This window comes from Perognathus longimembris, chromosome 6, assembly GCF_023159225.1.
Source record: "Perognathus longimembris pacificus isolate PPM17 chromosome 6, ASM2315922v1, whole genome shotgun sequence".
Lineage (NCBI taxonomy): Eukaryota > Metazoa > Chordata > Mammalia > Rodentia > Heteromyidae > Perognathus > Perognathus longimembris.
The window spans coordinates 13,470,801-13,497,782 of record NC_063166.1 but is presented as its reverse complement, the minus strand read 5'-3'; the positions used below and the strand labels follow the sequence as shown (position 1 = coordinate 13,497,782).

General features: G+C 42.5%; 1 protein-coding gene and 1 long non-coding RNA gene across 2 annotated transcripts; both read left to right on the top strand.

Annotated features, from left to right (window-relative positions):
* The first annotated feature begins 775 nt into the window (after positions 1 to 775).
* Positions 776 to 6,604, top strand: LOC125352190. Its single transcript, XR_007211150.1, has 3 exons — positions 776 to 956; positions 1,632 to 1,712; positions 6,448 to 6,604. It is a non-coding gene; the product is annotated as an uncharacterized LOC125352190 (long non-coding RNA).
* A 14,339-nt stretch (positions 6,605 to 20,943) lies between these two features.
* Positions 20,944 to 26,982, top strand: LOC125352734 (mamu class II histocompatibility antigen, DR alpha chain). Its single transcript, XM_048348019.1, has 5 exons — positions 20,944 to 21,095; positions 24,012 to 24,257; positions 24,723 to 25,004; positions 25,258 to 25,423; positions 26,588 to 26,982. The coding sequence occupies exons 1-4, from the start codon at positions 21,014 to 21,016 to the stop codon at positions 25,410 to 25,412; spliced, it is 765 nt and encodes a 254-aa protein (XP_048203976.1). The 5' UTR covers positions 20,944 to 21,013; the 3' UTR covers positions 25,413 to 25,423; positions 26,588 to 26,982.

Sequence of the window (26,982 nt, the reverse complement as noted above, 5' to 3'; positions counted from 1 at the left end):
ACCCCTGCAAGTTTCCTGCTTCATATGTTCACATATGTCCATTGAGTATTATATACCATACTTTAGTCAACTTGTTTGTGTATGTATGTGTAAAGTTCTGTATGTATTTATCATATAGATCTGACTTCCACATAGGAAGGAAAACATGTTTGCTTTGTCTCTCTGAGCCTTACTTCACTTAACATAATTTTTTCCCAGTTTCACCCATTTCCCTGAAAATGGCAGAATCTTATTCTTCCTGATGGATAAGTGAACTATATACATCTCACATTTTTTCTTTTTTTGGGGGGCCAGTGGGCCTTGGACTCAGGGCCTGAGCACTGACCCTGGCTTCCTTTTGCTCAAGGCTAGCACTCTGCCATTTGAGCCACAGCGCCTCTTCTGGCCGTTTTCTGTATATGTGGTGCTGGGGAATCGAACCCAGGGCCTCATGTATATGAGACAAGCTCTCTTGCCACTAGGCCATATCCCCAGCCCATCTCACATTTTTTTTCTAAAGAAACTTTAAAGCAACTGAAGCAGACTAATGCAAGGACTGCAAAATCTCATGACCTTCCTATCAGATCAGGTCGGAATGATTCCATTCAGTATCCATGTTAACTGAGAGATTTCAGTAAATAAAGAAAAGCAAAGGAAAATATAGACTAAATACAAAAATTTAAATGTAACTCTTTGGCTTTCCCTTTTCTGAGACTCACTGATAATTCAGGGCCTTTTGTCTCATGTTGTTGGGAGGTATCAAGAGACTTGAATGTGATCAAGTGAGTGCAATTTGAATCCATTCAACTTGAGTGAGCACGAGTGGACAGTCCTGCAGGTGCAGGAATGGAAACAGAGGCAGACAGCGTCCCAGCCCCCACAGAAAGCCAAGGGTGTACAAATTAAGAGGACTTTTTGCTGTTGTTCCTGCATGTCTTTGCAGAAGAACCAAGTACTTCTCATTATCTTTTCCAAATGTGAGTAAACATAAACTTTGCCTTAACATTTAAAATTTTTACATAGTAATGTATTACATTTTGTGAAGTTAAAAAAAAAAGGAATCAAGAAACCAAAAGGAACTCACTTATAGGTCCAATAGCTCCAGCTAAAAGATGGGAAAATCAAAACAGAACTAATTAGGTCTTGGCATAGGAAAATACAGTTTGCATCGAAATTCTTTCTGGGAAAACTTCAGACATGTAGAGACCAGGAACAAGCTTCCCCTTTGAATGGTTAGGCAATGGAGTTTATAAATGCCTAGTCCTCATCTTGGGGGCCCTAATTGTGGATCCGAGCTGTGAGTGCAGAGCGAAGTGGCCTGTTTGCAGCTCTGGGGTTGCTCAGCCACAGCCAGCAAAAGCGGCCATGGGCAGGGCTCATTTGAACTTGCTTAGCTAGAACCTACAGTCTTGTCTTCCAAAGAAAGCAGTGGAGTTCCTGTCTTTGTGTGCTGCTTGGGTTCTTACTCAATAGAGTGACTTGGCCTGTCTTCTCGTAGTATAAGGAGGAACAGAAAGTGCTGCATGGATTCATGGCAGGGGAGGACAGTAAAGGCATCAGGACCCTAGGCCCACATGCTTGTCCAACAGCCTCCTCAGCGTGTGATATCCCATGAATTCCAACCCTCAAACTTCTTTCTCTCTTTCCTTTAGGGTTGGCCCTGTCCCAGGAGTTCAAGGTCTGACCATCCTCAGGAATGGATAGAAGTATATTAAGAAATGAATTCAATCCTGGTGAGTTCTTTCTTTCTTGTCACTGGCTTTATATCAACCACTCTGTGTAGGAACAGAAAAGCCAGTTAAACACGGGCCAGGTACACTCCCTTGCTACTTCCTAAGGCCAGAGGATTGAAATCCTGCAGAGCATCTGCATTCAAATTATAACCTGGGTACAAATTCTGTGAGGATGTTCATTTAAAAATGGGGTATGTTTGGCAGGGCAGGGTAATTGGTAGGCTGAGATTCTGCATCACTAACAAATCCAAGGACTGCAGGCCCTGGGACCACTTTGAGTAGTAAGGTTGATAAAATCGAATAAATCACATCTGCTTCCATTTACCTTTTTTCCCCTTTCCAAATCAGCTACCTCTCAGATGTCCCTTTCTTTCTCTTTACTCCCAGTGCTTCTGCCAGAGATATTTGTTATGAAACCATTTCAAATTCTCTCTGAAACAGGTGCTGGTGGCTCACGCCTATAATCCTAGCTACTCAGGAGGCTGAGATCTGAGGACTGTGGTTCAAAGCCAGCCCGGGCAGGAAACTCTATGAGACTCTTATCTCCAATTAAACACCAGAAATCCGGAAGTGGCTCTGTGGCTTAAGTGGGAAGAGTGCTAGCTTTGAGCTTTGAGCTGCTAGCTTTGAGCTGAAGAGCTCAGGGACAGCACCCAAGCCCTATGACCAAAAAAAAAAAAAAAAAAAAAAAATTGTCTCTGAAAACTTCTGGACTTCTGTTCATAGCAAGGCATATAGATTCAATATCACCATCAATGACTGCTTGTGGACCCTCAGTCTTCACGCTGGGTTTTACTGTATTCTGTGTATGTGTGTGCCAGTCCTGGGCTTGAACTCTGGTCCTAGGTGCTGACCCCTGAGCTTTTGTGCTCAAGGCTAGTGCTCTACCACTTGAGCCATAGCTTTTTTGTGTGGTTAATTGGAGATAAAAGTCTCAGGGACTTTCCTGCCCAGGCTGGCTTCAAACCATGATCCTTAGATCTCAGCCTCCTGAGTAGCTAAGGATTATAGGCGGGAGCCACCGGCACCCCAGCTCAGAAATGATCTCGAGTGGAATGGCCGCCAACAAGGCTGTTCTGATGGAAATGAGCAGCAGGCCTCAGGCAGGGGCTCTCCTATTTCACACTTGACCCTTCTGTTCCTGACACCTGTTCCTTGGCCATCTAATCCCAAAACTTTGTCAACACTGTAACTGATGATACTTTCTCACAGAGGCACCTCCGTTTATTAAGATGAGCACAGAGTATGAAACAGGGGGGCAGAATGTGCAGAAGGAAAGAAACGTTTTCAAGAGAAATACAACATGTCTTACATAGTCTAACCATGTAGGAAATCAAAGCCAATGATTAAATAAGAGAAAAATAACTTACTGATGGCTCCTGGATTGCCAGCTAAAATTCAAACAAACACACACAAAAAATCAAGTTTGGAGAGAGCATGACCTAAGGATAGTTCTTCAAAAGTTTCACATCAAGCACGTACTCTATGTTATATTTACAGGGAAAAGCAGGGAGGAGTAAGAGTCTACATTTTCTTTTTGCTGTTTGGGAGATGGACAAGCTCATACTCTACAATGGTTTTTCTTTTGGGGGAGGTGGTGGTGAGGCTTGAATGCTGGATCGCACCCTTTCACTTGGCTTTTTTGCTCAAGACTGGCATTCTACCACGTGAGCAACACCTCTACCGTCTGTAATTACTTGTTCTTGATCTTAATGGTCGCTGTCTTTCTTCCATGAAATCTTTCTACAAGCTTTGTATTTTAAATATTAAACCATCTCACGCAACCTCAGCATTTCTGTTACATCTTCTAGTGAATTAATGTTTTTTAGTAGCAGAGTTTTCACCTTGCTAAACAAAAAGTTTTGGTTCAAGGCTTAAGTTCCTAAAGAGAATGGTAGTAAAGAAACAAGTCTTTTCATCTTTCCTCCACATTTGTGTATCTTTTCTTTACCACCTTCCTCAAATCTCCCCCCCCCCCAAAGTAGGCACTTGAAAGAAGATTAAAAAAAGAGCAGTGTTGTAAATATGGGAAACTCACCCAAAGGTCCTTTAGCTGCTTTAAAATATCTTTCATTACCTAGAATAAATATTAACAAATATTATCTTGTGAATTGGACTATACATTCCCCAATTCCCAGAGGCCAGGGATGAGTAGTCTTGAGGTTAAAGATCTGAGTGCTGGCTCTGCTATTCTCTAGCTCTACTACTCTGGGCAAATCACCCAATCTTTTTTTTTTTTTTTTAAACTGGCCTGGGGCTTGAACTCAGGGCCTGAGTGCTATTCCTGAGCCTCTTTGTGACCAAGGTTAGTGCTCTACCACTTGGGCCACAGTGCCACTCCTGGCTTTTTTTTTTTTTTTTTGAGTAGTCTCACAGACTTTCCTGTCTGTCTGGCTTTGAACTGCAATCCTCAGATCACAGCCTTCTGAATAGCTAGGATTTCAAGTGTGAGCCACCAACACCTGACTTCTTATCTTCTCTTTAAAGATCATTTTTCCAGGTATTATCATTCTATTTTTATATATATGTATGAAGTGCTTCCACCATTCAATATGAATTTTACCTTCAGAAGCACATAGTTCAAGAGATCAAAACCTTGATCACTTATTTCTGATTCATCCTTGATTTCTGCTCTTTGTAACCTGTTATTTTTCTTTTATTTGGAAAATGTGTTTGTTTTGTTTTGACTGTTGCTAAAGTCTTTTCAGAAGTTCTTTTTTTTTTCTTTCCTTTTTTAGTTGTGGGGCTTGAATCAGGGTCCGTGTGCTATCCCTGAGCTTTCACTCAAGGCTGGTACTCTGTCCCTTTGAGCCACAGCACCACTTTCAACTTTCTGGTAGTTAATTGGAGAAGGGTACCACGGACTGTCCTGGCTGGGCTGGCTTTGAACTGCGATCTTCCGATCTCAGCCTCCTGAGTAACTAGGATGACAGGCGTGAGCCACCAGCACCCAACGTTTCTAGATTTATTTAAACTTTGCCACTTTAGTCTTTCCCTTTTTTATTCATTTCTTCCAATTTCCTCACTTCTCTTATTTTCATCTATTTGAATAGTTTTCAACTGGTTGTTGAAATCAGTTATATAACAGATTCAAAAGATTGAATAACTTGCCAATTAATGCTCACATAACTACTAGTAAGGATCTGGTATGTAATTCTAGACAGCCTGGTTCTAGAGATTACATGCAGGCAACAGTTCTCTGTATACTAAAAATACTGTAATGAGCAATTGAACTTGTTTTATTTCAAGCCCAGCTTGAAGTCAGCTGGGCTCTGTCCCTTAGCTTTGTCCTTAATGGCTGCCTAGTGCTTTACCATTTCTGGCTTTTTGTTGGTTAATTGGAGATGAGAGTCTTGTGGACTTTCTTTTCCTCTCATGGATATGGCTGGCTTTGAACCGCAATCCTCAGGTCTCAGCCTCTGAGTAGCTAGGATTACAGGCAGGAGCCACTGAGCCTGCGTAACAAATAAACTTTACTTTGAAAGTCTTTGTTAGAGGGTCCAATTATACTGCTCCCAACTCATTGAGAAATAGTTTATAGTAGGTCAGAAATGAACTATCACTTTACTTCCCCAAATCCCACAGCCAGAGTGAATAGCATAGTTCCCTGAAGATCAATTGGGGGTGTGAGAAAATCAAACATATTCTGTATCTTCAGGAGGGGAAGAAAAGAAAGGGTAAAATTTAGAGATGCATAGAGAGAACTGATGATGGCTGGGAAGATAGCTGGTGGGACTTCGAGGCCAAAGGCCTGAGCAGAGAAGTCTGCTTAAGCACCGAGGGGCCTTTTATGGCTTTGGAGTGGGGAATAGATGATAAAGCTGGGCATGACTAATATCAGTTAAGGTGGCTAATGAAGGCCAAGTGGATCATCATAAACTTCAAGTCTTGTCAGCCTAACAGAGTAAGAAATAAGATAAGGAGAAGGCTTCTTCCTAGTGGAAAAGTCCAAGTTTGAAGCTAGAAGAAAAATGTACTCATGGGCTCTTGCTGGAAAGCTAAACACAGTAGCAACCAAATCAAGTTAGTGGAGAGTGAAAGAGTTAAATAAGCCGCACATGTTCCAAGAGTCTTTCTAGACTTTCACATGACTAAATTAAATGAAACAAAGCCAAACTAAGGGAAAATCTGCCTTAAATTATAAAAGAGGTAAAATCATGAATCGTTTCCTGAAGGCAGCTGTTAAAAGAGTCATATTCTGTCATAACTTACTATAACTTACTTATTCATAAGGGATGACATAGTATTGGACAAACACAATCACTTTTCAGATTTAGATTAATTCACAATTTAAGATTTCAAATGGCAGTTTTAAATGGAAGTCATATTTCTAGACATATGCAGAGTTTTTATTTCCAAAGGATACTTTGATTTAGGGGATTAAATCTATTTAATAATACATTGGTGGTAGACAGGTACTAGTCTAACTAATAAGGCTAAGTTCAGTTTTCCTTTTTATTAGCTCTGTACTTTTTGCAAAGTTAATGTTCTTTAACTTCTTTTCATGTGTAAATATGGGCTCAGTAAGCATGACTGCCTTTAATTATAACATTCCCAATGTCTCCCCTCCCTTCCCCTATTCTTTTTATAACCATACTCATCTTTCCTCCTCAGTTCTAAGTTAAACTATTCTTGTATCGCTAAAACCATCATTGCCAGCTAAAACAATTCCATTCCCTTATGTCTTTTGTTAATCAGTGGGCATCTCATTGTCTAAAGTTCTCATTCATTTCAGATAAAATGATGGTGGAGAAGAGAAAGAAGAAGAGGGATAAAAGAGCTTGGAGAGTTAGGAATAAATTCCCCAGCTCAGTGGTGTCCTCAAGAGCATCTGAATTTGGAAGGAAAGGAACTTACACCTTTGTTCTCCTAAAAAAATAAACACAAATGAAATGTTATGTGGTCTTCTGGCTCAAAAGCGTTTTTTTTTTTCTGACCTCTTTTGGGGTCATGTGCGTGATCAGAAAAAGAAGCCCCTGGAACACCTAACCCCTGGGAATGTTAGGGTTCAGGGAGATGGGGATTATACATGTATTCATTATTACTGGCTGACTTGGGCGCATCTTCAGGGACTATTACTTAAATTCTCCGAAGACAAGTGTCACCATTGTTTGTCATTCTCTATTGTCTCTATTCTCATCTACTTTTCCTTAGTAACTCCCAGCTCCCTTCTTTGTTTATTCATTACTGGCAATACTGTCTTGGGAATGACGTACAATGATAGTAAGCCCCCAAGGAACTTCCATGTACTTTCCAGAAGTCTAACTGATTCTTGAGTATCTGGTTATAGAAAACAAAGCAAATGGGGAGAAATAGGAAACTGGCATTTGGTCTGCTTCAATGGAATAAATTCAGGTGTTTAGGTAAGTGTTCTCTTGATGAAATGCTGAAGGAATTGAGGAAAAGTAAAGGTACTTACGCAAAGTTGATTGAGACGTGGCTGGAAGAAAACAAAAGCAAGAATGAGTTGTTGTGTGTCTTGGGGTGGGATCCTAGATTTCCCCAGACACTGTGTCACAGTGGCAGTGGGAAAGAGGCAGAACAAGGGGACTTCAGTGTGACGTAGTGCCACGCATGTGGATAAGTGTACTTGGAACAAGGGTTTGTTGAGTTTTATTATATCGGTATATCATCTACTATATGTAAAACATTACATATCCATATACACACATACGTAATGTACTTTGATCCTCTTAACCACCCCCTTTCCCCTCCCCATCATACAGATTTCCCCCCAGTTTCTTCTGTTTACAGTTATGTCCTACTACCACCATTACCAATAATACTTCTTCTTCTTCTTCTTCTTCTTCTTCTTCTTCTTCTTCTTCTTCTTCTTCTTCTTCTTCTTCTTCTTCTTCTTCTTCTTCTTCTTCTTCTTCCTCATCCCCTTCCTCCTCCTCGTCCCCTTCCTCCTCCTCCTCCTCCTCCTCCTCCTCCTTTCTACTCATTATCATCATCAATCACTATAATTTTAGGTCTAGGTTCTATATATGAGCAAAATCATTCCATATTTGGCTGCAGTATATATATTCTTTTATTGATTTATTAAAAAAATTTTTTTTTGCTAGTCCTGGGCTTGGACTCAGGGCCTGAGCATTGTCCCTGGCTTCTTTTTGCTCAAGGCTAGCACTCTGCCACTTGAGCCACAGTGCCATTTCTGGCCGTTTTCTGTATATGTGGTGCTGGGGAATTGAACCCAGTGCTTCATGTATAACAGGCAAGCACTCTTGCCACTAGGCCATATCCCCAGCCCCCATATTTGGCTTTTTGAGCTTGGCTTATCTCAATAAACATGACGACCTTTTGTTCTACTTTCCAGAAAAGGACATCATTTCAGCCTTCTTTATGGCTGAATAATATTCTTTTGTTTATGTATACCAAGTTTTCTTTATCAATTCATCAACTGATGGACTATGGCAAAATACTATGGCAAAATATTATCAGTGGCCACATCAAGGGCATGTTTATACAAGTGTAAATTTTTTTTTTTTTTAGTCAGTGTGGGCTTGAACTCTGGGCCTGGGTGCTGTCCCTGAACTCTTCAGCTTAAGGCTAGTGCTCTACCATTTGAGCCACAGCGCCACTTCTGGTTTCCAGGTAGTTAATAAGGCAGAAGAGTCTCACAGACTTTCCTGCCCAAGCTGGCTTTGAACCACCATCCTCAGATCTCAGCCTCCTGAGGAGCTAAGACTATAGCCACCAGCACCTGGCAAGTGTAAATTATTTTTGCACTTTATTTTTAAACCTTCTCTGAAAGAAGGAAAAAAGAAACAAATATAGGAACAACAGAGGTTGCAAATCAGATGATAGAACTGAAAGAAAGCCACAAAAGACTTACCTACGGAGCTGGCTGATGGTGCTAAAACACACAGGAAAACAAGAGGTGAATCATCAGAAGTTGGTTCCCCACTGTCACACCTCTCAGGGGTGACTCCCAGGCCCAGGGAGGCGTCTGTCTGTCTGTCTGTCTCTCTTTCTCTCTCATACACACAGTGCCAGTACAGGGTCTTGAACATGGGGCTTCACACTCTCACTTGGCTTTTTCACTTAGGATGGCACTCTACCACTTGAGCCACAGCTCTACTTCTGGCATTTTTTGCTGGTTCATTGGAGATAAGAGTCTTAGGACATTTCTGCCCTGGTGGCTTTGAACCAAGATCCTCAGATCTCAGCCTCCTGAGTAGTTAGAATTACAGGTGTGAGCCTCAAGTGCCCAGCACAGGGGCATTTCTGATCAGATGATGGGTACTTGCAGGGAGGCCATTCTACCAGCTTTCTTTGCCAGTTATGGGGCTTGAACTCAGGGCCTGGGCACTGTCTCTGAGCTTCTTTTAATCAAGGCTAGCACTCAACCACTTGTGACTCTGGCTGTTTTTTTTTTGGTTTTTTTTTCTGTTTATGTGGTACTGAGGAACTGAACCCAGGGCTTCATGCATGCTAGGCAAGCACTCTACCACTAAGCCACATCCCCAGCCCTCCTTCTACCAGCTTAAAAAAAAATCTTTTAATCTTTTTTCATTTTTAGCTAACAGACACTATCTTTCCCTGTTCCTTTCTCTCCCTCCCCTTTCTTCCCCTCATCCATCACTTCCTGCATACTTTCCTTTTCCTCCTAGGAAATTTTTTTTTTTTTTTTTTTTTTTTTTTTGGCCAGTCCTGGGCCTTGGACTCAGGGCCCAAGCACCGTCCGTGGCTTCTTCCCGCTCAAGGCTAGCACTCTGCCACTTGAGCCACAGCGCTGCTTCTGGCCGTTTTCTGTATATGTGGTGCTGGGGAATCGAACCTAGGGCCTCGTGTATCCGAGGCAGGCACTCTTGCCACTAGGCTATATCCCCAGACCCTCCTAGGAAATTTTTGTAAACTAGAGGATAGATAATTTTAAAACACTATTAGGAATGCTCATTAAGCATCCATATACTTTGATAGGATTTTTTTTCCCTCCTGAAAAGACAAGCTAAAGGAGTATTAAAATTTTTTGCCAGAGTCAAATTTTTGTCAAGAAGCAAGACAATACTTACTGTAATCTTTGGACGTCACTGAAACATACACACAAAATAAAGAAAAAAATCAGCTTCTATATTTTATTTCTAAAGTATGTGCCACTATATTTATGATCATTACAGAGAATCAGGCTATTATGGCAGGAAGAAATGTGGATTTTTTTCTTCTTCTGGTTTACCATAATCTTAGCATACACTTTCCTTGGGCCTCATACAAAATGGTTATAGGACTGAAGAAAAAACCTCAAATTCTTAATTTCTTCTAAATATGTTTGTATGTATTATTTACTTAACGAGAAAAAAATTACTCAACATCTTCAAATATCCAGCAGGCAAGAAACTAGGGGAAAATCTTCTCATGGCTTATTTGATGGGTTTAATAAGAATGATAAAAGCAGGCAAAGGCTAACCAAAACAGAATATATCAGTTACAACATGAATGAGGTAAACTAAGATAAGAACTGGTAAGGTATTTAATTAGTCAATTGAGAATTCAAGTTTAATGACTTTTTTTGTGTGTGTGAGTACTAAGCTTTTGTGTTCAAGTCTAGATTCAATCACTGGGGCCATAGCTCTACTTCCCACGTTTTGGTGGTTAATTGAAGAGTCCCATTTTCTTGCCCCAGCTGGCTTCAACCTGAAATCCTTAGACCTCAGTCTCCTGAGTAGCTAGAATTACAGGTGTGAGCTACTGGTGCCTGGTTTCATGACAATTTTTAACAAATACGTATGCATGTATCTATTGTTATTGAAGAAAAACCCAAATTCTTAATTTCTTATAATATACTTATGTGTATTATTTACTTAAAGAGCTAGTATATAACTTATTTACCACTTTCTGTTGAATACGAATGTTGGAATCCTAAAAGAAGATGAAAATACAATGAGATTATAGGTTGGGAAGTGTTAGCACTTTTGCTTTCTAATCAGATGAGGATATATTTACCTCTTGTTCTTTTAGATTTTTTACTGGAAATACCTTTTAGGAAAGGAAATGCAAAACATTAATCTTACAAACAGATCATCCAGAAATATGTCTACCATTACTCTACACCAATTCAACTACTAATGAGATAGGTTACTTTCCCAGAGATTCCCATTTTCTTTGGGTTCCATGTCAGAAAGCAAAGAGAAGATGCCATAACTCTTTTCTTTTCACCCTTGTTGTTCATGGCAGATGAACCATAGAGAGGTAAGAAGGAGAGGGACGAAACAATTGTGGGTATAAGAAACAAGCAGAATGACCAAAAATAGCCAAATACCTTTTCCCTTCTCTCTCAGTACTGTGTGTGTGTGTGTGTGTGCGCGCGTGTGTGTGTGCACAATTGCTTCTATATCTAAACCTCTTAACCCTTTTTGTAGGCGGGCCTACTATAGACAGCATTATAGTGGCTCAATACAGGAACAGGACAAAGATCTAGCCCAGTGCTAGTGGCTCATGCCTGTAATCCTAGCTACTCAGGAGGATGAGTCTATTTATTTCCTAAAGAGCAATTCTTCCATCATACTTTCGTAGTTTATAACTATAGTAGTTACCTCTATCATCCTCGTAGTCCAGAAGGCCAGTACCTGAAGAGCAAAAAAAGACACACAGAGAGAAGTCTATGATTTTCCTTTGTGATTATCAGTGGAGCTTTTCATTTAAAGATTCCAAGAGTTAACATAATGCGAACTAACTCAGCAGGTTTGGACTTTTCATGGAATCATCTGATTTCATTACTGAGTAGTCTGCTATCTCCAAAGCTCAAAATCATGCAGGATTACTCTTTTTTTTTTTTGCCAATCCTGGCGCTTGGACTCAGGGCCTGAGCACTGTCCCTGGCTTCTTTTTGCTCAAGGCTAGCACTCTATCTCTTGAGCCACAGTGCCACATCCGGCCTTTTCTGTATATGTGGTGCTGGGGAATCGAACCCAGGGCTTCATGCATGATAGGCAAGCACTCTGCTGCTAAGCCACATTCCCAGCCCAGGCTTGCTCTTTTATTCTGTGCAATAAACTTTAGCCTTCAGAGTACTAAGAAATCTTTGGTAGAATTATCTTAGTAATTTATAAGTTTATTTCTAATAGCTTCTGGAAATGCAATGGTTAACTAAACTTTTGTCCCTGCCATATTGGTATATGCTAACTATATTTCTTTTTCTTATGAGTGAAGGTACTTACTTTGTTCTGAACTGTATCTGGAGATATACGTTTCTGTGAAAAAAATTAAGCAAAATGTTTCTACTAATTACTTGAAAGAGATTTGTTCCCTCAACCCAGTTTTCCTTATTCTAAATTATACTTCTTTGCTCCCTAGGTGGTCTTTGGGATTTAATGCATTACTGACTCATACTTTTTTTTCACACCTTTTCTAAAGCCAGCCAAATTGTATCATATTTTCACACTACTTTTTTTTTTTTTTCCTGAGGGTTAAAGCTGAAGTTAAGAAATAAGCAAGAATGCAGGAGGGGAGGGGATAATGAGAGGAACCTTACGCTATGACTCCATTTCTATTTCACTGACAAATACTGCTCTGCATTTGTCTCATATTATCATCTCCCCTGGTTAAATGACTAAGTCTTCAATTCTTTCCATGTAATATTAGATATTGATGTCTATTAGCTACTGTCTTCTCATTCCATTTTTTTTTCTTGTGCCAGTCCTAGAACTTGAACTCAGGGCCTGAGCACTGTCCCTAAGCTTTAGTGCTTAAGATTAGTGCTCTACCATTTGAGTCACAACTCCAGTTCTGGCTTTTGGGGAGTTAATTGGAGATAAGAGTCTCACGGACTTTCCTGCCTGGGCTGGCTTCAAACCATGATCCTCCTATCTCAGTCTCGTGAGTAGCTAGGATTACAGGGGTGAATCACGGGTGCTCAGCTCTCATTCCCTTTTTATACTCAGATAATTTCCCTCAGCTTAGACAATTTGTTTTAGAGTATTCTTTGAAGGGTGGTGGTAATTACTTAGCTGGCACTCTACTACTGATCCACACCTCCAGCACTGTTTTTTACTGGTTGTTTTCAGATAGTCTCTTGCTTCATGCTTAGTGATGTGCCTGAATGGCCCACTTGAGCTTCCTATTGTTGCTGGAGTCACAGGAGTGTGCTACAGAGTCCAGCTTCCCAGTGGAGATAGGGTCTCATGCACAGGGTCGGCCTGTTACCATGATCTTCCCAATCTTAGCTTTCAAGTAGCTTGGGATGACAGGTGTATGTCAGCACACCAGTTATCGGTTGAGAAGGAGCCTCATAAATTCTTCAGTCAGGACTGACCTCAACTCAGAATCTTCCCATTTTCACTCAGCCTCCCAAGTAAGGAGGATTACAGGTGTGAGGTGTTTTAAATTATTATTATTCTTATTCTCTTGCTAAATGCTCTGATTTAAAAAAAATAAGACAGTATTGATAGCATAAGCTTTAGGACTTTAACAGTGTGAGTATCACCAAGTTCAAGATTCTTTGACATGGGGGCTGGGACTATGGCCTAATGGCAAGAGTGCTTGCCTTGCATACATGAAGCCCTGAGTTTGATTTCCCCAGTACCACATATACAGAAAACGGCCAGAAGTGGCGCTGTGGCTCAAGTGGCAGAGTGCTAGCCTTGAGCAAAAGGAAGCCAGGGACAGTGCTCAGGCCCTGAGTCCAAGCCCAGGACTGGCGAAAAAAACCCAAAACGAAACAAAGATTCTTTGATTTGTATTGAAACAGGTCTTCAACCACTGGCAATGTTCCCGGCTCTGTGGTAAGGAGAGCGAGGCCCAGGCTGGACCCTGGCACCCCTCCTCTGGGAGTGCGGCAGGGAACCTGCATTTTGATTCCTTGTCACTCACCATTTTGTTTGCGCCTTGTCCACCTTGCCACCAAAATAGCCAAAATTGCAAGTCCCAGCAGAGTCAGGATGATAGCCAAAGTTACTTCTGGAACAAACAAACAAACAAAAAATCTCATCTGCAAGGCTTTGGGGATTTGGACCACATCATTATCAGGAACAATTTCTGCTCAACAAATAGACTGCTTTTGCCCTTCCCATTTCAACCTCACCTCCTGTGTTTCCTTATCTCACTCATTTTTCTGTCCCTGCGCCCATCCCCTGCCCTCTTTAGCTCTTGCATGGGTTCTTTTGGTTGCTTGTCAGTGACCTCAGACGCTATGGACTCTTGCTCTAAAGCAAGTGGGTACTCTGGCAAGTCTCCTTCTTAGCGCTCCTGACTCTCATGCAAAAGAAGATTTGAGGTAACGGGTGGTCAGCAAACCATCTTTTTTTTTTTTTTTTTTGCCAGTCCTGGGCCTTGGACTCGGCCTGAGCACTGTCCCTGGCTTCTTCCCACTCAAGGCTAGCACTCTGCCACTTGAGCCACAGCGCCGCTTCTGGCCGTTTTCTGTATATGTGGTGCTGGGGAATCGAACCTAGAGCCTCGTGTATCCGAGGCAGGCACTCTTGCCACTAGGCCATATCCCCAGCCCAGCAAACCATCTTTTGGGATATGAACAATATATTCCTATTCTTACTTTAATGTATTTTCCCCTCATATCTATAAACTTTTCTATTTTTTTTTGTTTTAAAACATACACGCTACTATATTTGCACATCCATAACATTTACAAATAGGAATAATAAGTGAATACATGCCAAAAAACTTCACAGGAAGAAGCAATCAAAAAGCTCAGAGGCCCCAGAAGTGTTCAAGCTATAGAAGAGCCCAGAAATGTCTTATTACTGAGAAAGATCTTTCCATAGTCATTAACCAATTCCCTCACAATACAACAGATCTATGTGACACTTGTTAGCTGTGATTGACATGATAAAAGCATTCTGGGACTGTTAAAACAGTTCATTTCAACAGTTATATTTCAAAAATGTGACTGTGTTTGCTTATGTGTCATTTGGTCAATGTAGGATAAAATCTTGAATACATAGTTGAGAAAAGTCTTTGAGACTGTGCTATGGTTATAAAGAGAGAGACTGTGAAAGAAAAAAATGGCAAGAGAAGAAAAGAGAAAGGAGAGAGAGAAAAAGGAAGATTAATCGATTATAACTTTGCTTGTGACAGGGAAATGCTAAATATCTGAAAAGCAATATTTAAAAATCAATGTGTAAATAAATCCAGCTCAAGATCTAATAACACACAGGTTAGGAATCTGAGACTGTTAGGTGTTGGGCCATGTAAGATGACTCTGCCAAATTTACCATCAGAAATTTGCTCCTACTTTGTATCTTTACTACCAAGAGCAAACAGTCAGTCTGCTCTTCATCATGAGAGTAATTTTTATTTTTTGACTAGTGTGTCATAATCTTTACGATGAATTAGTGAGTCTTTTTTTTTTCACTTAAGGCTTGTGTTCTACTACTTGGGCTACACATCCACTTCTGTATTTTTTCTGGTTAATTGGAAATAAGAGGCTCTCAGATTTATCTGCCCAGACTGGCTTTGAACCATAATCCTCAGATGTCCGTCTCCTGAGCAGCTAGAATTATAGGTGTGAGCCACCAGTGCCTAATTGTTTCTTTTGAGTCATGTCTGAAATGTTCTGGATATAGGGTAGTTAGAAGATGACCCATCTACTTATTAGAACAAAAAAAGTCATTATTTCTCAGAGTGGAGGCAAATAATACAGTAAACAATACTATAGGAAGTAGCTAGGATTACAGGTGAGCCACTGGCACCTGGCTTTGTCTTTTTCCTTCCTTCCTTCCTCCCCATCCCTTCCTCCATTCTTCCCTCCCTACTTCCCATCCTGAGTAGCTAGGATTACAAGCATAAGCCTGATTTAATTATTAAATGTTTTCACTTTTGATTCCTAAATTCTTTCTTTCTTCCTCTCTTCTTTCTTTTCTTTCCTCCTTCCTTCCCACCCTCCTTCTCTCCCTCCCTCCCTCCCTTCCTTCCTTTTCTTCTTATGCAAGACCTGGGGCTTGGACTCAGGGCCTGAGCACTGTCCTTGGCTTCTTTTTACTCAAAGCTAGCACTCTACCTCTTGAGCCACAGCGGCACTTCCGGCTTTTTTCTATATATGTGGTGCTGAGGAATCGAACCCAGGGCTTCATGTATACGAGGCGAGCACTTTAACACTAGGCCATATTCCCAGCCCCTCTTTCTTCTTTCTTTCTGTGCCAGACCTAGGGCTTGAACTCAGGGCCTAAGCACTGTCCCTGAGCATTTTTGCTTAAGGCTAGCTAGCACTCTACCACTTGAGCCACAGCTCCACTTCTAGCACTTCTGGTTAACTTGAAATAAGAGACTCCCTGACTTTACCTCTTACACTGTCTTTGATTCATAATCCTCAGATCTCAGCCTCCTGAGAAGCTAGGATTACAGGCCTGAGCCCACCTGCACCCAGCTGGAAGCGGATTATGTTTTGACCAGTTCACACTAGAAACCAAAGAAGAAACTCAGTATCACTTTAGAACTTAGTTGAATATGAACTATTTTCTCCAGATTCCCAGAGGAACAAGAGAGAACGAAACAATGGATCCTGAGTTTGAAAGGAAAGCAGGCCAAGAGACAATAAGATCAAGAAGTCCTCAGAGCAGGTCCATACCCAAGATGGCCATTTTCCAGGTATTGTAGTCAGGGGATCCCACGTCATTTGGATTCCTTTGTCAGGAGGAGATTGAGAGAAAACGAACAAGTCAAGCTCACTGTTGCTGAGCAGTAAGCGCTTGAGTGTCAGGGAGGCCCTCGTAGACGAAGGTGCAGAGGGCCCCCGAGGAACTGTGTGGCTCAGGTTGATCAGACCTGAGCAGGCAACGGGAGGGGTGGTCTATGAAGGTTCCGGAATGGGTGTGGCAACAAAGCCTTAGAACTTCCAGAGGTTCTAAGGGGAAAGGAAGAAGAATGAACGGCTGGGAAATTGACATAGGATTTGGGGTGGAAATTCTATTGGGATTTAGAATGGTTTCGAATTTTCTGGAGATATTTGAAGCCCAAGAAGCCTTTAGAAGTATTTAGGAATCAAAAGTGAAAACAGTTACATTTAGTAATAAAGCCAGATTCATGTTTAGGTCTAGGGAAGGCCCCTCCATGAGGCCTTAGAGAGGCTGCATAGCAGACAGACATAAGGATGGATGAAGGCTTGCGGGGTGGGGGTGGTCTCTCCTCAGCATAGCAGGGCAAGCTCCCCAAAGAGCAGTCTTGCCCACGGACTTCCTTGAAGAGATGTGGCAAAGAGGAGGAAGAGGCGGTTCCTGGAACACTCTAATGCCACTGGAAATGCTGGCATGAAGAGTGGGGTGTTATGAATTGCGGGGGTGGGGTGGGGTGGGAGGGGGAGGCGTTGTGATGGCCAGGGAGCGCAAGGTGCCCCTGACATGCAGCAGGGGTCACAGCTGGGAACATGAGGAAGACCCGCCCCAGCCCCAGCCATTTCCTGTCCCAGAACAGAAATCACACTGAAACACACATGGTATAGGGGAGGGGGCATGGAGATTATCTGGACATTTCTAGATTAACTCCTACCATGACACAGCCTAATGCTTCACATAGAATTAGAATCTTCAGTGGCAAAGTTTAAATTGCCATACCCGAAGCTGCAGTGAAAGCAGTGAGGTCAGTGTGGAGATTCTGCCAGGAGTCAGTATCCATCTTCCAATTTTTGTTTCATGACCAATTAATTGCTTAAGATAGCTCCATTCAAACTTGTATGTAGGGCTGGGAATGTGGCTTAGTGGTAGAGTGCTTGCCTAGCATGCATCATGTCCTGGGTTCGATTCCTCAGCACCACATAAACTGAAAAGGCTGGAAGTAGCATGGTGGCTCAAGTGGCTGAGTGCTAGCTTTGGGCAAAAGAAGCTCAGGGACAGTGCTCAGGCCCTGAGTTCAAGTCCCAGGACTGGCAAACAAACAAAAAAACCTTGTATGTATCTTTTTTTCACAACTATTATACAAATGTTCTTAGTGGCCAATCAAGTTTTGTTTTGTTTTTCGTTTTTCTTGTCCTGAGGCTTGAACTCAAGGTCTGACTGCTGTTCCTGAGTTATCCTTGCTGGAGGATAGCTTTCTACCACCTGTAACACAGCCCCACTTCCAGCTTTTTTGGTGCTTAATTGGAGATAAGAGTCTCATGCATGGGCTGGGAATATGGCCTAGTGGCAAGAGTGCTCGCCTCATATACATGAAGCCCTGGGTTCAATTCCTCAGCACCACATATATAGAAAACAGCCAGAAGTGGCGCTGTGGCTCAAGTGGTAGAGTGCTAGCCTTGAGCAAAAAAGAAGCCAGGGACAGTGCTCAGGCCCTGAGTCCAAGGTCCAGGACTGGAAAAAAAAAAAAAAAAAAAAAGCAACTCATGCACTTTTCTTGCCCAGGCTGTCTGAACTGAGAGCCTCAGATCTCAGTCTCCTGAGTAGAGTAGCTAAGATTACAGGCATAAGCCACCAGCTCCCTGTGGCCAACTAGTTTCAAAATAGGAACTGTGTTCTAAATTATCCTATGAATGAAATGTGTGTGTGCGCGTGCGTGTGTGTGCACACGCACGTGCACATGCCAGTCATAGAACTTGAACTCAGGGCCTGAGCACTGTCCCTGGCTTCTTTTTGCTCAAGGCTAGCACTCTGCCACTTGAGCCACAGTACCACACTTCCCGCTTTTTCTATATATGTGGTGCTGAGGAATTGAACCCAGGGCTTCATGTATACGAGGCAAGCACTTTACCACTAGGCCATATTCCCAGCCCTCCCTGAGCATTTTTTGATCAAGTGCTAGTGCTCTAAGACTTGAGCCACAGCTCCATGTTCAGCTGTTTGATAGTTCATTAGAAATAAGAGTCTTCCTAGACTTTCCTGGCCAGGCTGGCTTCGGACTCTAATCCTCAGATCTCAGCCTCTTGAGTAGTTAGGATTACAGGCATGAGCCATTGGCACCTGACTGAAGGCAATTTTTTTGTTAGAAATTTAAGTGGAAGAGAAAAAGAAGACACAAACTCTTTGCTGTTCGGAGTGGAGTCCACATTTGGGAGGATCTGGGGAAATGCTCATAGCACTGACTGAGCAGGCAGAACAAGGATTCCAGAGAAGGCAAGAATGGGCGTCCCAGGCCTCTGTGGCCACCAGAGGGCAGCAGAGTCATGCTCTCAGTCTTGACCATCAAGGGCTTAATTTCATGGTAGGGTTCACTTCCTCCAAATCATGGTCCACATTTCATTTAGGATTGTGCAATGAGGAGTTTACAGCATTGTGAATTAGGGACAGATTGTTTTCAATATTAGGGTAAAATGTTCTCTAGACACAGACAGAACAAAGGGTTCACTAGGGGCTTTCCACAGGCTCCCGAGACTTTAAGGATCACCCTGAATACTACATCCTCTTCTAAACTTCATGGTTTAGAAGAGGGCATTAAGTTACATGATAGAGTCAGTTCTGGTTAGAGTGTCTGTTGGGATTTCTATCTCCTGACCAAACTGACTGGTCCAGCGTCTCCTCACGTCTTCATGTCACCAGGATGATGACGTCACTCAGGGGCCCTCACAAATCCCCTTCCACACACAGGAAGCTAGAGTTTGGGAGAGCAGGAAACCATGAGCGCTAGCCAAATAGGAACAACTTCTTTCCGATTACACCGAATGGGGAATTGAAAGTCTTTTTGGAAGTGGCAACTTTAGTCATCTCCGAAGCAGAGCCAATCCGTGGTTGAGGACTAAGGCATGTCATATGTTGTTGAGCAGCACTTTGGGTTGAAGGTGCAGTTACTGGATTAACCATGTATTTTTTAAGCAGCTTTTAAGAATGATGATAGTATACAGAAAAACAATACTAATAGATCTTCTTCTAGCCTATACCTACCTCCAAGAAATACATCCCTCTTAGTGATTTCGGAATTAGTAATGTGAAGATGTTGCAAGCACTTAGATGTGATGAGAAAACCAGTAATGTATAGGGTATTTGCTCTCCTGATCTGGGAGGGGAGTTGAATAGCTGAATAAGAACAGCAATGTGGAAATCTACCCTGAGCAGATGGGTTGTGACTGATGCTGAATGATGGCCACGCCATTCCAAGAGCTGCAGCACTGACAGCTCACTTTCTGTTGGAAGCATTGAGATTACTGGCCTTTCCATGGGCCATTTGACATTTTCCTTTCTCTTGCACTCTATGTTCCAGTACAGAAGCTCCAGAAGCTCTCAACGTTCAGTATTCCCCATCGTGAACAGCAGAGCTTTCATAATCCACTGACACCAGAGAAGGAATAGTAAAGTTCACCTGTGGATTCTTTACCTTCAGTGCGCCTGATCTATGGCGCTGACCTAAATGGCCAAATGAGGCACTCCCTCCAGGCACGCCTAAGAGAAGGCTCCTCCTTCACAGTCCTTTGTTTCTAGGCTCAGCTCCCGTGTTCAAGGCAAAGCTTTCCATTTCTACCCCGCAGTATGTGCTCTGAATTTGGCATAAGGTTCAACCTCGGCCTGAGATTTTAAGTTGAGTTGTTTATCATGGGCACCAGCACATTTAGCAGAAAAGATGAAGACTCTCTATCTCTCTCTCTTTCATATTTGAATTCAGGGCTTTATGCTTGACTTGAGCCTTGCCCACGGCTCTTTTTGCTTTAGATATTTTCAAATGGAGTCTCATAGGTTTGGTTAATTATAATTTTTTATTTTAGCCCAAACTGGTGTAGATCACAAGCCTCCTGTTTGTACCTCCCCCATAACTGGGATGGCAGGTACATGCCACCATGTCCAGTTTTCTGGTTGAGGTGAGAGCTCAATGTCTTTTACCTGGTCCAGCCTAAGCCCACAATTCTCTTGGATCCCTCCTCCCCCCTCCCCCCTCCCCAGTAGCTGGGATTACAGGCATGAGCCATCATGCCTGCCCAAATGAGGAGCTTCTTAAGTGAAGCTGCTATCTGCACTGCCAAAGTTCGGGCATTCTTCATGGCCTGACAGTTTAATTTGATTTATTACCCCCAAAACAGAAAGCAAAACACAAAAAAGTTTCTTTCCTTCCCACTCCAGAAGCATGATTTGTGTTTAGCACTCACTCAATTCCTCCCTCTCCTCCCCTCTTTTGGTCTGAAACAGGGACTTGAACTCAGAGATTTCCTTAAGAGATTTCCTTCTGGAATAAATGGATAAAATAATTGTTAAGGAAATTTACTTCTTGAAATAACAAATAAATGGAGAGTCTGATATTAAATGCTGAACTACATAGTCCCTATTTGGCACCCTTTAAGAGAACCCTTTCCCTAGCAACAGCTGTGTCATCTCAAAAGACTTTTCTGATTGGCTACTGCTCCACTGAGTTGAACTTTAATTCTCCTTTTTTTGGTTCTTTTCTTGTCTGTCTTGCTTGAGAGCTCTACCCGTCCTCATCAAAACACCCAAGAAGAAATGTCCCTAAATCGAGTCCTGATGTTAGAATTTTTCTTCATGGCTGTCCTGATGAGCCCTCAGGAGTCATGGGCTATCAAAGGTAAGTACTGAGATAAAAACCAGGGACAGTAGAGGGATGATGAACTGTGGACATTTGTAGTACAATCCTTGGCCTAAATCTGAAACTATCAAAAGTTGAAGTAAGTCAAATTTAGTTTATTTGGAAAAACTAAGTTGGGTAGGAATACTTTTGACTTGGTATGAGCCAAAGTTACAGAGGGTGGGGGGAAAATACTGATAGGCATTAACAAATTTTATCTGTGGGCTTTAGTTTTTCTTTCTGAAACATTAGTAAAATTAAAAATTAGAACCCTCTAGCTGGGCACTAGTGGCTCATGCCTGCAATCCTCAGTACTCAGGAGGCTAAGTTCTGAAAATCAAAGTCTGATGCCAGCTTGGGCAGGAAAGTCCCTAAGGCTCTTACCGCCAATAAACTACCAAAAAAGCCAGGCGTGGAGCTGAGGCTCAAGTGGTGGAGTGCTAGCCTTGAGCAAAAGAAGCTCAGGGACAGCACCCACGCGCTGAGGTCAAGCCCCAGGACCTACCACCCCCCCCCCAAAAAAAATAGAAACCACACAATAATTTTTAGAATTAAATGAAAAAAAGTATGAAAAGTTCTTAGCTCTATTCTTAGCTGAATATATGGCATTTGATTTTTGTTGTTGTTGGTTGTGGGGTTTGAATTCAGGGCCTGAGTGCTGTCTCTGAGATCTTTTGCTCAAGGTTAGCACGCCACTACTTTGAGCCTTAGTTCCACTTCCAGTTTTTAGGTGGGTAAGTAGAGATAAGAATTTCACAGATGTTCCTGCCTGGGCTGGCTTTGACCCATGATCATCAGATCTCAGCCTCCGGAGTAGCTAGGATCATAGGCGTGAGCCACCAGCGTCCGTCCAGCCTGTCAGCATGTTTTGAGCACAGACAATCACTGTACTGAAGATCACTAGAAAGAAAAGTCACCAAAAAGCAACAAGCGAGGGAGAAGGGCAGACATGCCGGTGAGTTGGCTTTAGTTTCATAGTATTTGGAACAATGCTAATTACCCCCACCTCAGTCTACAGTAGATCTCACAAGATCTATGGTCAGTTATTGAGTAATATTTCCAAATGTGTAGAACAAGTAAATGGAGCATCTGCTATTATTCTCTGTCATTTTCAGAGCAAACATTTGGGCTATTGTGTATGTATACTAAGTTAGTTTAGAATGCGGTTAGTATATATATAATTTAGCATATATATTACTATAATATATAACACATATACACTAAATTAGAATATAGTCAAATTTAGTTTACTTGGACAAAACTAAGTTGGGTAGTAATACTTTGAGTTGGTATGTGTCAGAGTTACAGAGGTAGAGGACATATTACTGATAGACATTAGCAAATTTTATCTGTGGGCTTTAATTTTTCTTTCTGGAGCATTAATAACGTTAAAAATTAAAAACCTCTAGCTGGGCACTATATATATTTATGATTTCAGTGCTCTTAGAGAGACACACACAGAGAGAATTTTTCTTCATCCAGAGGGACCTCTTCAGACACTTGCAGGTAGAATGAAAATATGCGAAACAATAACCCAGATCTCAGATCTGTAATACCAAGTATACATTTTTACTGCCCAGGAACAGCCTTATGTGTTTATATTTACCTGTAAAGACATGAGCTCTTCCCTTGGGTTGGGAAAAGGCAATTAGAAAATCTGTGTATAGAGAGAAATGCTAAATAAGTCCCTAGGTATATGAACATACAAGCAGACATTTAAGTCTCTCACTTGTTCCTCTGAAGACTTAAGTGGAGAAACCACCTGTCTATCAGCCATACATGGATAATCAAGTTGCTATTTTCAAGTTGATTATTCCTGTGGTTGGTTATGCTCAGTGTGAATCATTAGAGAATAGGACCTCCAACGACAGTCTTTTTTTTTTTTTTTTTTGCCAGTCCTGGGCCTTGGACTCAGGGCCTGAGCACTGTCCCTGGCTTCTTCCCGCTCAAGGCTAGCACTCTGCCACTTGAGCCACAGCACCGCTTCTGGCGGTTTTCTGTATATGTGGTGCTGGGGAATCGAACCTAGGGCCTCGTGTATCCGAGGCAGGCACTCTTGCCACTAGGCCATATCCCCAGCCCTCCAACGACAGTCTTGATCCAAGTAGCATTAAGACAAGTATCAAGTTGCCAAAGCAAATCGAGAGCCAATCTTTCACACAGAGGTAGTGTTCATGGTACAGTTTGGGATCCACCAAAGTCAGCACTTTATAACACTATCATGGGTTCCTCAGACCCCAGCTGTATTTTCCCTACATCCACTCTTCAAATACAGTGTGATTAGTGCTTGCTTAGAGGGCTATAGATGTAGTAAGAAATTACTTACCTTGTCTCAAACTTGCAGTAGAAATGAAAACCTCAGGGGCTGGGGATATGGCCTAGTGGCAAGAGTGCTTGCCTCTTATACATGAAGCCCTGGGTTCAATTCCCCAGTACTACATATACAGAAAATGGCCAGAAGTGGCGCTGTGGCTCAAGTGGCAGAGTGCTAGCCTTGAGCAACAAAAGAAGCCAGGGACAGTGCTCAGGCCCAGAGTCGAAGGCCCAGGACTGGCAAAAAAAGAAAAAAAAAAAAAAAAAAAAAAGAAAACCTCAAAGGTAGAATTGGAAAAACCACACGTAAGTAGATAGAAATAGTCTAGGTAAGAAACTGGATAAAATTTAATATTATTGATTGCACAGCTCTCATCTTCTTCCATTTACCCTCTATAACCCGTCCCTGTTGTGTTGTTTGTTTTTTAACTTTCCAGCTTTACTCAGTAAGGATGCCCATTACCCATAACTCATCCCCACTCTCCCTTTTCCTTGATTCCACTTTGCCCAGTCTCTCTCCCCATCTTCTTCCCATAGGCATATGGCTTCTTCTTTGTCTCCCTTTCCCAATTCCCTCCTCAACTCCCTTTCCTGTCTTTTCAGAGGAACATAAGCTCATCCAGGCGGAGTTCTATCTGTCCCCTGATAAAGTAGGAGAATTTATGTTTGACTTTGATGGCGATGAGATTTTTCACGTGGATATGGAAAAGAAAGAGACAGTCTGGAGGCTCAAAGAATTCGGACAATTTGCCAGTTTTGAAGCTCAGGGTGCCTTGGACAACATAGCTGTGGACAAAGCCAACCTGGACATCATGATTAAGCGCTCCAACCACACTCCAGATGCCAATGGTACTGCCTCTCTGCTTTACTCCCAGATGGGGGAATCCATCGCTTTAAAATAGATACTTCAGCAATTCATGTCATATTATCGTGATTCCCTCTCCAAGGCTTACCCCTGTTCCAGGAATCCCCAATTTCTCATGGCACAAGCCCAAGAACTTTTAAGAGTAATTCTTCCTTAATATCTCTGTCATACATGATCACTCAAAAAATTACTGCCCTGAGTCAACATGGTTGTGTGTGTGTGGGGGGGGGGTGGATTAAGAATCAAGTTCTTAGATATTTTATGCACTTCAACCTTGGCTCTAGTGTATCAGAGATAGGTATTGGTGAATGGGGCATAAACTTTTCAGCACCTAATTCCAACTGCTGCTTTTAGCTTTAGATAGGTGTGTACCGCAGGGTAGTGTGGGAGGGAGAGGCTGAGAAGCAAGCCTACAGAATGGAAGCTAATGTCTGTCCTGTGTCCTCCAGTGCCTCCAGAGGTGGCCGTGCTGACCAGCAGCCCTGCAGAACTAGGCGAGCCCAACATCCTCATCTGTTTCGTCGACAAGTTCTCCCCACCAGTGGTTACAGTCACCTGGCTGAAAAATGGCAAACCCGTCACCACAGGCGTGTCAGAGACAGTTTTCCTGCCCAGGGAAGACCACCTTTTCCGTAAATTCCACTACTTGCCCTTCCTGCCCTCCACAGAGGATGTTTATGACTGCAAGGTGGAACACTGGGGCCTGGATAAACCTGTCCTCAAGCACTGGGGTATGGGAACATCCTTCAATTCTCGACCTATTCCAGGGTTTTCCTCCTATGATACTTATGGCTGGGCCCTCAGAACATAGCTCTGCTGTAATTTCACTCCTCTGTGTTTCCCCTAGGGCCCAAACGCATCTCCATTTAGATCTACAGTTGCCTTGAGACAGCATTCTACTTCCATCTTCTTTAATTTATTGATCACATGGTTCAAATGGACCCTCCCTGGCTTACTACTACCTACTCTTTTCTTTCCCTCCAGAGTTTGATGAGCAAGCTCCCCTCCCGGAAACTACAGAGAATGTGGTGTGTGCCCTGGGCCTGATAGTGGGTCTGGTGTGCATCATCGTTGGGGCCATTCTTATCATGAAGGGTATGCACAAAGGCAATAGCGCACAACGCCGAGGACCTCTGTGAGACCTATGGAGGTGGGTTAAGTATGGTCAGAGGAAGACGTTATGGAGGCATCTGAGGGAGGGAGACATATGGAGAAGTGGATGTGTGATACCATACAGGGAAGGAAACGTTGTGCCTCTTGATTTCTCATTGCTAGAAGAAATCAGGCAAGGGAATCATCTGGTTTCCCCATTGCCTTAGGCTCTGTTATCAGTGTCCATAGATTCCAAGCTATACCTTCAGTCTCAGAAATGATCTCCAATTCTTTTTTTTTTTAATTAAGTTTTTTTTTTTTGGCCAGTCCTGGGGCTTGAACTCAGGGCCTGAGCACTGTCCCTGGCTTCTTTTGGCTCAAGGCTAGCACTCTACTACTTGAACTACAGCACCACCTGTGGCTTTTTCTATATATGTGGTGCTGAGGAATCGAACCCAGGTCTATCATGTATGTGAGGCAAGCACTTTACCACTAGGCCATATTCCCAGCCCCTGATAGCCAATTCTTAAGACCAGGGTATGTTGGAATTCTGCATCCTGGTTATTTTGGCAGTGAATCTCAAGCTTTAGGCACTTCTTGAATTATACTTGTAAGGCAGCCCATTAATTTGAAAGCATTTCTAGAGCCTGGCTCCTTTGGAGTTAGGGAAAGTTCATGGCACGAAATGGAAATCTCTTAAAGGTCAAGGGCTATTTCTGATCTTCCAACCTAAAACGTACTAGGAGAAGATATTTGATAAGTTTAAGGCAGGCACTGGTGGCTTATGCCTTCAAGCCTAGCTATTTAGGAGGCTGAGATCTTGAAGGTCAAGGTTTGAAGACAGCTGGGGCAAATAAAGCTGAGAAACTCCAATAAATCTCCAGTTAACAAGAAAAAAATGCAGAAAGTAGAGGTGGTGTTCATGTGGTAGAGCACCAGCCTTGAGGGTAAAAACTAAGGGAGAGCATAAGATCCTGAGTTCAAGCTCTAGCACTGGCATAAAAGAGAGAGTGGAAGGGAGGGAGGGAGAAAGAGAAAGGAGGAGAAGAGAGAGAGATAAAGATCATGCAAACTTGAAAAGTAGGGTTTACAATTCAGTTGGTTATGTTTGACAACTTTTCCCAAGTCAAACGATTAAGAGGGTTGGGGAATTTCTGAAGGAAAGAGCTCAAAATATTCAACTTAAACGTCTCAGTAACTCACTATATGTGTTCCATTACAGGTAATAGCCTATCTTAGAAGTTCAGTGAAGAAATTTCTGCTTTCAAAGTTTTCCTAAGCTGACAAACTTTCAATTGTTCACATCACTGAACTCACCATTTCCCAGCCCTAAACATCAAGAATAGAGATGTCTTCCCCAGTCTCCTGCTAGCATAACACAGAAGCGGTGCCTGCCCACCTCCCCTGCCCTGCCTGCCCACCTCCCCTGCCCTGCCTGCCTTCCCTCGGTTTCCTTTCACCTTACCATGCCATGTAATTCCTCTGTGATAAATTCCATAGGGTTCTGTCTCCGCTATGGAACTTGCTGAGCTTGCCTGGAGAAAAAACTTCCATGTCCTTCCTGCCTGAGGGTCTCTGAGTTGTGATTTGTCTACCTACAATAAACGTTTTTTGGTG

What these genes read in the sequence shown, in the direction of transcription:
- LOC125352734 (XM_048348019.1), top strand. Translation starts at nt 21,014, where the DNA reads ATGTCCCTAAATCGAGTCCTGATGTTAGAATTTTTCTTCATGGCTGTC. An exon ending in GGAGTCATGGGCTATCAAAG is followed by an intron (nt 21,096 to 24,011) that starts GTAAGTACTGAG and finishes CTGTCTTTTCAG; the next exon opens with AGGAACATAAGCTCATCCAG. An exon ending in ACCTGTCCTCAAGCACTGGG is followed by an intron (nt 25,005 to 25,257) that starts GTATGGGAACAT and finishes CTTTCCCTCCAG; the next exon opens with AGTTTGATGAGCAAGCTCCC.